At 32.1% G+C, this 10799-nt stretch overlaps 1 protein-coding gene across 1 annotated transcript; it reads left to right on the top strand.

Annotated features, from left to right (window-relative positions):
* Positions 1 to 147: 147 nt before the first annotated feature.
* LOC105323687 (zinc transporter ZIP9-B) lies at positions 148 to 8601 on the top strand. Its single transcript, XM_020065359.3, has 7 exons — positions 148 to 367; positions 2796 to 2898; positions 3415 to 3609; positions 4550 to 4627; positions 5075 to 5160; positions 5644 to 5778; positions 6049 to 8601. Exons 1-7 carry the CDS (start codon positions 272 to 274, stop codon positions 6292 to 6294), a joined length of 939 nt encoding a protein of 312 aa, XP_019920918.1. The 5' UTR covers positions 148 to 271; the 3' UTR covers positions 6295 to 8601.
* Positions 8602 to 10799: the final 2198 nt, after the last annotated feature.

The following is a 10799-nucleotide window of genomic DNA, read 5'->3' as shown; positions in this document are numbered from 1 at the left end:
TAATTATATATATATTAACAAGATGAATATCTTTTATCAAGTGCAAAAGGATCCACTTAACTATTAGGTATTTTTCGCGAGTAATTAATGGTACAAACAGTCAACTTTCAAGGTAACAATCATTAATGCGTTTGAAGACGCGGATCTTAACCGCAAATATTTTAAGCAAACTTTTCACATTGACATGTACTCGTCGACATGTAGAAAAACTACAGCTGTTCTTTTCAATCCTTGATTGCTATTTCTTCACGGAAGACAATCTACTGTCAACATGGATGATCTTTGGACCCTTATCTTACTGTCACTTTCTATGCTGATCGGATGTTATATAGCTGGAATCATCCCTCTTTCCATTACCTTGTCAGAGGTATCGTCACATACTCAGCTGATTCTGTGTTACACTCACTCAGTGTGTACGCGGCATAGCTACCCCTGCATTGATTTCACACATTTTTTCTAATGTCTTCTAGTATGACGATTTTCACTTAGTTGCTTAGAAATCAAACTGCGTGAAGTTCCTTTCTTTTAATTAAGTTCTGAAGATGATTTAAAATAAAAATTTTTGGACATGATCTTGGATACATATGACATGCACTTGTTTCTACGTTGAAGTTAGATAAAATGTTCTATCCTTAAAATGACAGATGTCCTACAGACCCGGTTTAACGATAGAATTCGTCCCATCTACTCGCTTCGTAGCAAATAAAAAAATTATATCGCGCTGCATCTTGCCAAAACTTTCATATGATTGGTCTCAAATACCTACAAGTTTTGAAAAAAGACGACATCAATCAACCAAACTTGTTGTAAATTTATTAAGACCCGACACTCTAGACTACATTATGAGTACACGTTATACAGTCATTTTACCGGTAACGAATATTTGCCAGTATCAAATAATTTTTAGAAAAATTATTGGTGAAAGACGAAGTTAAGGTTTTAAAAAATCCTAGCTATGTAATAATGATACAGAAATAAATATTCTATCAGTGTGTTAAGTTGTTTAACATTTGCACAATTATTTACCGAATTGTTTACAAATTAAAAAGGTGACCCAAATATGATCTGCAGGAAGTGCAAGGCAGAAAAATTGAAAGTGTGAAAACAATTAAGCCTAACTATGAAAATAAGTTTGTTATTGACCCATATTTGGTGGATAATTAGTAATTATAATCCATTTAATAAGATAGTGCTTCATATTAAATAATATTGGAGTGTTGAATGAAATTACGACTTCAAATAGAACCACGTGTAGTTTTCCTAGTTTCGGTTCACTGCAATAGAAGCATTATTTGGCTGGATATATTGTTAGATATACGGGCAAAACAAAGGCAAATGACAATTACTTATCATCAATTACTGTTATAGAGTGTTTTCATGAAAATTCAATTTCATAAAGTAACGCAAATGAAAACTGTTTAAGTCCAGTTTCAATTTGACGGGAAAACGGTATGATAAAGATAACGATCATATTATTTGTTTAAATGACATTTTCCCACAATTATTTTTCTTTCTTCATTTATAAGTCTATTAACATGTACCTCTAGTACATTTTTGAAATTAATTTGCCTCAAAATATTCGGTCAGAAGTAATAGAGGGCACTTGATTCGATTCTTGAAAACGAATTCGAAGCTAGGAAAATGGAGAGGGTGTTGAAATTATTCTCTCCTTAATTCATCCTTTATATTTTTGGAAGTTTGATACTACATTTTAGAAGGACAAAGAAATGTGATTTAAACAAGAACTATTTACCAATGAACCTATAATCGCCTACAGTAAACACAAGAATATGGGTGAAATGATAATTCAATCACGATTACAATAATGTGAAAATCATAATAGGTAGACCCCTGATGAGGCGGGCCTTAAGAGTTAAAACCATAACTCTTACAAAAACGGACGAAACACTCTATGCATCCATAATAACAATATCAGTGTATAATGTGTACTCATAATGTGGTCTACTGACTAGAGTGTCGGGTCTTAATAAATTTACAACAAGTTTGGTTGATTGATGTCGTCTTTTTTCAAAACTTCAATCCTTGCAACAAGGGAAAATACTCCCCATGGCACTTTACCGGCCACACTGTTGCTGTTCTTCTCAATTAGTTTTTGAATTAACAAGAATCTTAGAACATTTTGCCATGTATAACTGGGTTATGTTTGATATTTGAAATGCCAATGAATCTCATAACATTTTGAAAGAAAAAAAATTGGGTATTAAAATCGACATAAAAATGATCCGATGCGTGTACATTTTGAGAGAAAAGGTGTAAAATTTCCAAATTTTATTTTTTGTAATTCTCAATCTAATTAAAATGAGATGTTTGATCCGCTCGCTTACTCGCTACACAAATGTGTAGCGAGTAAGCGAGCAGATCTAACATCTCATTTTAATTAGATTGTGTAATTCTATGCCATAAAATCTTGTTGTGCCCTTGGACCCTGGAAATGTTGACAAAAGTTGCATCCCATATTCAATTATATGTAATTATGTCTTTTATGTTATTTATTAAATCATTTTTATAGTATTAAATGGTGTACACTTCAAAACAGTGAATTTCAAAACAAATGGGCGTGTCTTAAGTAACAATTGACGTTCGATACAAAGTTTAGAACATTCCATTCAAACACAAACTTTTACCACTTCAATGTGCTTCATTGTACCTTGTCTCATTTCTATACTCTGTGGTAAACTTCATTGTAGAACGACTACTGATATGTGTGAGATATGATCCAAGGACATTTCAGTGTATTGACAGTTCCAGTAAGATATTTCTATTTTCCATTTCAGGACAAGTTGAAGTCTGTGACAGTGTTTGGAGCAGGACTCCTTGTTGGTACAGCACTAGCTGTTATAATTCCTGAGGGCATCAATGCCATGTATACATCTGGTGGTAGGTGCATCTATTATACATCTACAATACAGTACATGTATTCCAGAAGTGTCAATTTTTACAGTTGTAATGTATGGTGTTTCTAATGCATGTAGTTTAAAAGTTACATGCATACAGTATTACTTGTTATTTGATGACAGTGATGTTAATTTTGAAAGATATGAATTAGAGATAAATATTATGTCGATGACACATGCCATTTGGATCATACTTTTATTTCAAAGACTTTTGCAATTTTTTTTTTATCATTTATCTAGTAGATTACTATATGCAAGGAATTTTCCACAAACATTTAAATTTTATGTTCTCTTTATATATACCCATATTGTCAGTAGCTGAATTTAAAATGTGCCTTACTTTAAGTTGTCTTGAAACACAATTTTAAACAGAATGAAATTTTAAACATGTAATATTGAGTGAAAAAAAACCCAAGGCAATAATAACATTGCAACCAGTATATTGGTACAGTCAGATATATTTATTATCTTTGAACTGTTTAGATACATTTATTTTTAGACCATTCCCATCATCATGAATCTCATTCAAAAGAGACAGAGAAACACACAGCCACAGGACATGAACATCATGAACACCATCACAGCACTATGGACGTCCACTCTCTAATCGGGATCACGCTTGTGTCTGGGTTCATCTTCATGTTAATAGTGGATCAGATTGGTGGAGCTCACGCTCATGCTCATGCACCTGCAGGTATCAAAAAACCCTGTAATAGTGAGTAAAGTAAATAGGTAAAGACTTGAAAAATATGTTTACACCAACAGCAAGTGTGAAAAGAAACAAACTAGGTACATGTATTAATCAATTACACACTAGATTTTGACCCGTGCGTGCACGGGTTGTCATTGCATATGATATCGGACTTTTACGAAATAGATACATTGACACACCGTATTGTTGACATTTACATAACCAAGCTATAAGACTACAATCATGCTATAAATTTCACTACACTCTTCTTAGTAAGAATAATCTAACTGTGTCTCGGAACAGGCCTTCACTACAGTTAAGATGCCTCCCATATAGGCCTACCCGTAATGTAGCAAAAAAAAATGCAGTATTGCTCCGAAACGATTTTGGAGAAAATTAATGAGGCTTCATTGAACAATCAAATTTTCATCTAAAAAATCAATTCATTTTAATGAAGAATTTAACACTTTTTCACCAACGTTTTTTACTCGCTACAAATTTACACACCATGTTGACATTCGGAACTCTCGTATTGTATTAAATGCACTGAGTTAGAGTAATCTCCCGTATTCCCTTGATGAACAGAATAAAAGACAAATTTTCATGCAAAATTTACTCGTACTTGTAATATCGTTATGCAAATGTGATATTGTGGAAACATAAACTAAGGAGCCTCCCATGATTTAGCTTGTCCATGTGCAAGACTGTAAAATATAAAAAATCCAAATATTTTCCGGATTTTTTAAAGGAATTTTCATTGATTATTAATTGGCGAAGCTTGATTGAAAAATAAAAACAAATTGGTAATCTTCAAGTACCAATTGTGTTTAAAATATATAAAACAAAAGACAGAACTCTTCCGATTTCTCGGTATTAAAGCCAAAAAATTCGAGTCTATTATTTTAATATAGTAATATCGATAAAGTTTTCTTTACATTTGTAGATACAGAGGCAGGGCAAACACTTCAACAAAACAGAAACAGAATCACAGCCACATTGGGACTAGTCGTCCATGCAGCAGGTATTGTAGTCAGTAAAAGTTATTGTTACATGTTTTGAAATGTTGATTAATGCTGCTGAAAAGGTCAGAGTCAACTGTTGCTTTTGATTCATCATTGCTGCAGGTTTTGTAACATTTGCATCTGCAAGATAAGTATTACATTCAGATCCCAAATAATTAGTGATTCAGTCATCCAGACCCTGCTGCTCTTATGATAGCAAGTAAATGTTAAATATACCTGTCAATTCCCCAATTTTGTTGGTCTCACCTGCGAAATAACACCATTACCTGCCACAATGAATGACCCATCCCAGATGATATTAAAACAATGGAAAAATATAAATGTCCCAAACTCAAAAATTAACTATATGAAAAAAAATTATACAAGGGATAGTAAATACAATATCAAATAAATGAGTAAGGTAGTGGTGAGTGGGTATCTAAATGTGATGTTTTTGTCTTTGTCAGCTGATGGCATTGCTTTAGGAGCAGCTACAGTGTTAGCTCACACTCACTTAACAATGATCGTGTTCATAGCCATCATGTTACACAAGGTAAGGCTATGTTCTGATATACTTATAGGATTGAATGAATAGTCAAATCAAGTGTATCAACATTAACAAAAGAATGTTAAGTACTGCACAGGGTTGTTTGGAACATTACTGTTGTAGCAGGCATCTAGAGAATTTTTGCCAAATACACAATGCATGTATTTAATCAGTGTGAAAATGACTCTCTGTGATGATCATCTTTATTTTGATAAACATATAAAGATTTACTTTGCAGAAATATACATTTGTAGTTTGTTCACAAGTTTCAATTTGCCATCATGCGTCCAAGTACCTAGCTGTGTATTGCAGAGTACATGTACTGTAATATATATTTTACTCAGACCAATTTTCAGCTTATTTTCTTTAAAAATTGTTTTCATACTTACCATAATCTTTTTGTTGTAATCTGGGAATAGATAAGTTGCATTATTTGATATAAGTACATTGAAATGAGACTGAAATTTTAATTTTGTATTAAATTTTCAGATGCCAGCTGCTTTTGGCCTTGTCTCATTTTTACTCCATGAAGGATTTGAAAGAAATCGAATCAGAAAACACTTACTTGTTTTTGCTTTGGCTGCCCCGGTCCTGGCTGTTTTTACTTACGTAATTCTAAGTCAGGTGAGAATAATAATATGATTTATTTCAATGAGTTCACCAATACATGGTGCATTTCTTGGAGTTGAATACATATAATAAATATTTAAGTGAATATTTTGCCAAATTATTTTAAATAGCCAATAATTTTTAAATGTGATGGAATCAAAGTTTTTTTGTCCTTAAAAATACATCTTTAAAATTACATGAGCTAATGCAAACTTATTAGGTCTTTTCAGTTAATTTACATGTGCATAAGAGTAAATATTAATCAATGTGTTTTATGATTGACAGAGAAGTGTTGAGTCTCTCCATGACACTAAGACGACGGGAATCGCCATGCTATTCAGCGCGGGGACTTTTCTGTACGTGGCAACCGTCCATGTTCTCCCAGAAGTCTCATCGTCAAAAACTCAGCACAGTAATCCAGACGGCAGTGTAGTCATCAAAGAACACAAGGGCTTTAGAAGCAAAGACCTGGTGGCCATTGTTCTTGGTGCTGTATTGCCGGTCATTCTCTCTATAGGCCATAAACACTAGAAATCCCAGACTGTGATTGGACCATGATATTGTGATTTAATCTCACCCAAGGCTTTATGTGTGCAGAGTTAGAGTGAGAAGATGGTGCCAATGAAAATGATGAATGCACTGTTAATGTTTTTGATTCTTTCTACAACTGAGTCAGATTCATTGGTATGCTTGATGTCTTTCCAAGCAAGCGTTTGCTGTAAAAAATAATGTAACACACAGAATAATTTTATCTATGTTGATTGTAATGATGCTGGGTGTATATCTATACTTGGTGCCCTGTTTGTGTACGGTTGTTCAGACAGTGAGGTATAAGATGCATACAGCTCAAGCTTGTGTAAAAAAAAAATAAAAAATTGGGATTTGCACAACTTTTTAAAAAAGTTGTTTGAATGGTTTTGACATAGTGATAAAAAATATAATGAATGTACAGGCTATAATAATAATTTAATGCTTTTATCCTTAACTAATAACTTCCCCTGTGTTTGCACTCTCTTATTTTATGTATGTGCTTGTACTAAATGTTTTATCCTCAGAGTTTTCATTAAATGAAAATTTTCATTATTATTTTGCTCATACAGAATTTCTGAGTGTTAATTTTGGAAAGGGTAAAATACATTTGGGTGAATTGTTTTTTTTTATAATTATTTATGTACCCTTTTTTGTCAGGGAGAAGTTTTCACTTGTTTTTAGTAAGTTAAAAATTTAATAGTATGAAAGGAACATGTGATAAGGAATAGAATAATGAATAATTGGAATTCATTGCTACATGTATAATATACCTGCATAAAGCATTCATGATACCAAAATGAGCATTTTTGTTGCTCACCGATTTGTACAAAATACTACTGACATTTATGTAATAGTGGTTAATTGAAATTTAAAAAAAACACATACAATATACATATACAAATACACCAAATTTATTACAATATTGCTTTTAAAATGAATAGGAAAAAATGAATGTGGACTTATTACAAACTGGAAAACTCAGTCATATGCAAACCTAATCTTACTCGGTGGCCTTGTTATGTGCATTTGGAAAAATCATAATTACAATATGTGCTTGTACAGGTATTTGCTTTGATTATTCCTGTATATGAAAGAGAAATAAACAAAGTCAATATTTCATGTATATGGAATAAATTCAATAAAAAAGTAAACAATTCTCTCCATAAAAGTCACAGTTACTGGCCATTATTATTTGATATATTTTTATGTAACATTCAGTGGCCACATGCATGTACAATAAAATAATTGTTCTTATTTAGATTTCTCAATGTTCAAAATGAATACATACTGTGATTAAAACAAGTCATTAGGGAAAGTACACATTATACATATGGATATTTTTTCATCATTCTTGAGTACATGGAAATCAACTTCATAATGTACTTAATATTAAAGAAATCATTGATTTAATTATGGTACATTTGTTACAATCATAGAGAGCTCTGACAGATAAACAGGTATTTCTCTCAGTCGTGTGATCAGGTATGGAAGATTGCTCTTTAATGCATATGTGTATGGGGAAATAGTTCTAGACTAATGAAGGAGATAAAATTTTCGTAAAATTGAAATTACTTTTACCACTTTTAACCATGTGTAAATTAAGGGAAAAGAATGATTTTTATTCACTTTTTTGTACAAAAAAGTTCTATTTTCTATAAAAGTTTAGTCATTAACTTATTAAGTGCATGCTGGCAGTTTCTGTATTCTTGTTCATCATTGTCTTCTTCATCAACATTCAGTTTTCTACCATACATATCCAGATTTGTCATTTTTGATTCAGGTTATTCAACCATTAATATTCTTGTGAAGTAATGTTGTGGTCAAAACCCATAAACAAGACAACTTCTTCAAAATTCATTCACAACATTATATATTACTTTTGGAGGATCATATTTGTTGCATGAATCTAACAAACATTTTTTATACTTTTATTTAAATGATTTCATCATCAACATATTTTCTAAGAACTTACTGATTTCATTTCTGTCTCTGTTTTCCTTTATATTGAGCTGTTGATTCGTCAAATCAATCAATCAATCAATCATATACAATGTATATTGATTTGGTTCATTTCTATATATTTCCATTTTCCCATATAGTCATTCTTCTGCTGTATTATTAATTTTCAGTAATTTAAATTTTTAATTTTCAAAGACTTTTATTGATACAATTTTGTATAGATGTTCCATGGTGATCTGGAATAAGTTTTGAGGGTAATATTTCGGGTTTGTTATAACACGTACATGTGCATTTCTATGTATGAAATCGATGTGTCTAGTCCTGATAAATTAAAAAAAAAAACCAACCCTCGTGTTTGTATTGTATTATAAAAGAAAGAGAGCTTAGAGTTTAAAAAAATCTTTTTAAACTATGAATATCTAAAGCACATTAAAGAACTATTATATTGTAATGCGGCATTGCAAAAAAGTTACAATAAAATGCCATTGAACGTAGATTTACAATAGCATTCTTAATATGATATATTTACATCCACCGAGTATGATTCCCTCCATTTCTTACGAAAACTCGTAGGTAATTCAAAGCCCTATAGAAACAGCCTTACTTAAGTCTACACGCCCCGTCTATCGATTGGTCGAAACATACAGCGACTGAAACTGACAGGAACGAAATCTACACGCCCCGTTTATTGATTGGTCGAAACCTACAACGACCTAAGAAAAGTCACGGACTGCACGAAATAATCATGATGATGCCAGACTCAAATTCCCATAGGAGACGATTTGGCTGTTTCTTCTACCTAACGTACTGATGTACATTAACAATAATTTGGTTAATTTTTCTTACTTTTAAGATCAATTAATTAATTTGTTAAAAGAAGGATGTAAATATAAAACAGCATTCTTTCTTTGATGATTCATGCGGGTTATGAAAGAAGCGATCATTGCTTACGCGGGTTATGTATTTTTTCTGCAATTCGCTACCTTCATAACCCGCATGAATCATCAAAGAAAGCATTTTATTGTTGAAGTGAACGCATCGTGTCAAAATGTCCTAGATATTTGCCAAACTTATCGAAAACAACGAAAGTTGATGCAAACTCCCCATTTTATCAAATTGAATGATTATGAAGTATTTGTAAAAGCGATTTTTCATCTTATCATCTCAACCACGATGCTATTTGACGCTGCATTAGAGGAGTGAACGAAATTAAATAATCTAAATCAACATATTTACATTCATCAAGTACGATTCCTTCTATTCTTACGAAATTTGATTGAAGTTCACAGCCCTGCAGAAACTGACAGGACTGAAATCTACAAGATTCAACTTATCGATGGTCGAAACCTTCAGCAACCCAAGAAAAATCACGGACTGCACGAAATAATCATGATGATGGCTGACTCATTTCTATATAGGACGATTTGGACATTTCTTTTATCTAACTTATTGATGTTCATTAACAATTAAGTTACTTTTACTTACTGTTTATTTTGTTAAAAGAAAGGTATATTAATATTAAACATAAATAATAAACTGCTTTCTTTGATAATTCATGTGGGTTATGAAGATGGGATCATTCCGGAAAGAAAATTACGCACTGCTTTTTTATATACCTAGGACAGATTCCTTGCACATACATGTATACATGTGTACGAAGAATTAAGAATTTTGCAGTTTGTCTGGGAAAGTTAGATTAAAGAAAACTAGTGCAATGTCTGACATATTAAGTCACAGAGGGTCATGGTCAATACAGATTAAGAATCCGCGTATTACTTTCACTTTCATCTTTCATAGAAATGTGCATGTAATACAAAGTAGTGAATTTTTTTAATTGAAGTACATCGATCGGATTAAATATATTATTCATTTTTCCTTACTATATCATTAAAAAGAAAACGATTCATTTTTAATTTAAAAAAATAATTGCATTACCGCTTTGGTTGTCTGCCATAATCATGATAATTTGGCTTAGGAGACGAGTTAGAACAGTTGATACCATAGTAACCTGTTTGACACAACGCAAATATTATGATAAATTATCATACTGCGCTAACGTTCAGTATTCAGATTGTCTGCACCGCCTTGCTGTGCTTTATGACTGACGACTGAGCATTCAATGCTTAAGGTGGAAAAACACATCATAAAATGGCTGACCTCTGATCGAAACGACGTTTTGTTTTATAAAAAAAAATTGTATAACTTACTCATATCCGAGTGGATAAAGTGTCGGGCTTGTGATCCGTACATACCGAGTTCGAATCCTGCAGGGGCTTTTGCTGTTACTTACTAAATTAATTTTTTTAGATATTCATTTTTTCCCCCAATTTGCAAATTTTTCGCTTATTTGACACATGTATAGTTAATTTATCATTATATCTTTCATAATCAAATAACTTACAGTTAATCTGAGTGACTTTTTCCAGGTGTGTTATTCCACCTTAAATCATACGGTCTTCTGTTTCTAACGGACGGCCTCAATAATAAGAATCCACAAAAACAACAAGGTCTTCCGTTGGAAACGAAGACTTTAACGATTTGAAACC

The sequence above is a fragment of the Magallana gigas genome, chromosome 6 (assembly GCF_963853765.1).
Source record: "Magallana gigas chromosome 6, xbMagGiga1.1, whole genome shotgun sequence".
Lineage (NCBI taxonomy): Eukaryota > Metazoa > Mollusca > Bivalvia > Ostreida > Ostreidae > Magallana > Magallana gigas.
The sequence above is the reverse complement of the archived record's forward strand: the minus strand, read 5'-3'. Positions and strand labels throughout refer to the sequence as shown.

What these genes read in the sequence shown, in the direction of transcription:
- LOC105323687 (XM_020065359.3), top strand. Translation starts at nt 272, where the DNA reads ATGGATGATCTTTGGACCCTTATCTTACTGTCACTTTCTATGCTGATC. An exon ending in TCATGCTCATGCACCTGCAG is followed by an intron (nt 3,610 to 4,549) that starts GTATCAAAAAAC and finishes TTACATTTGTAG; the next exon opens with ATACAGAGGCAGGGCAAACA. An exon ending in TAGCCATCATGTTACACAAG is followed by an intron (nt 5,161 to 5,643) that starts GTAAGGCTATGT and finishes TTAAATTTTCAG; the next exon opens with ATGCCAGCTGCTTTTGGCCT.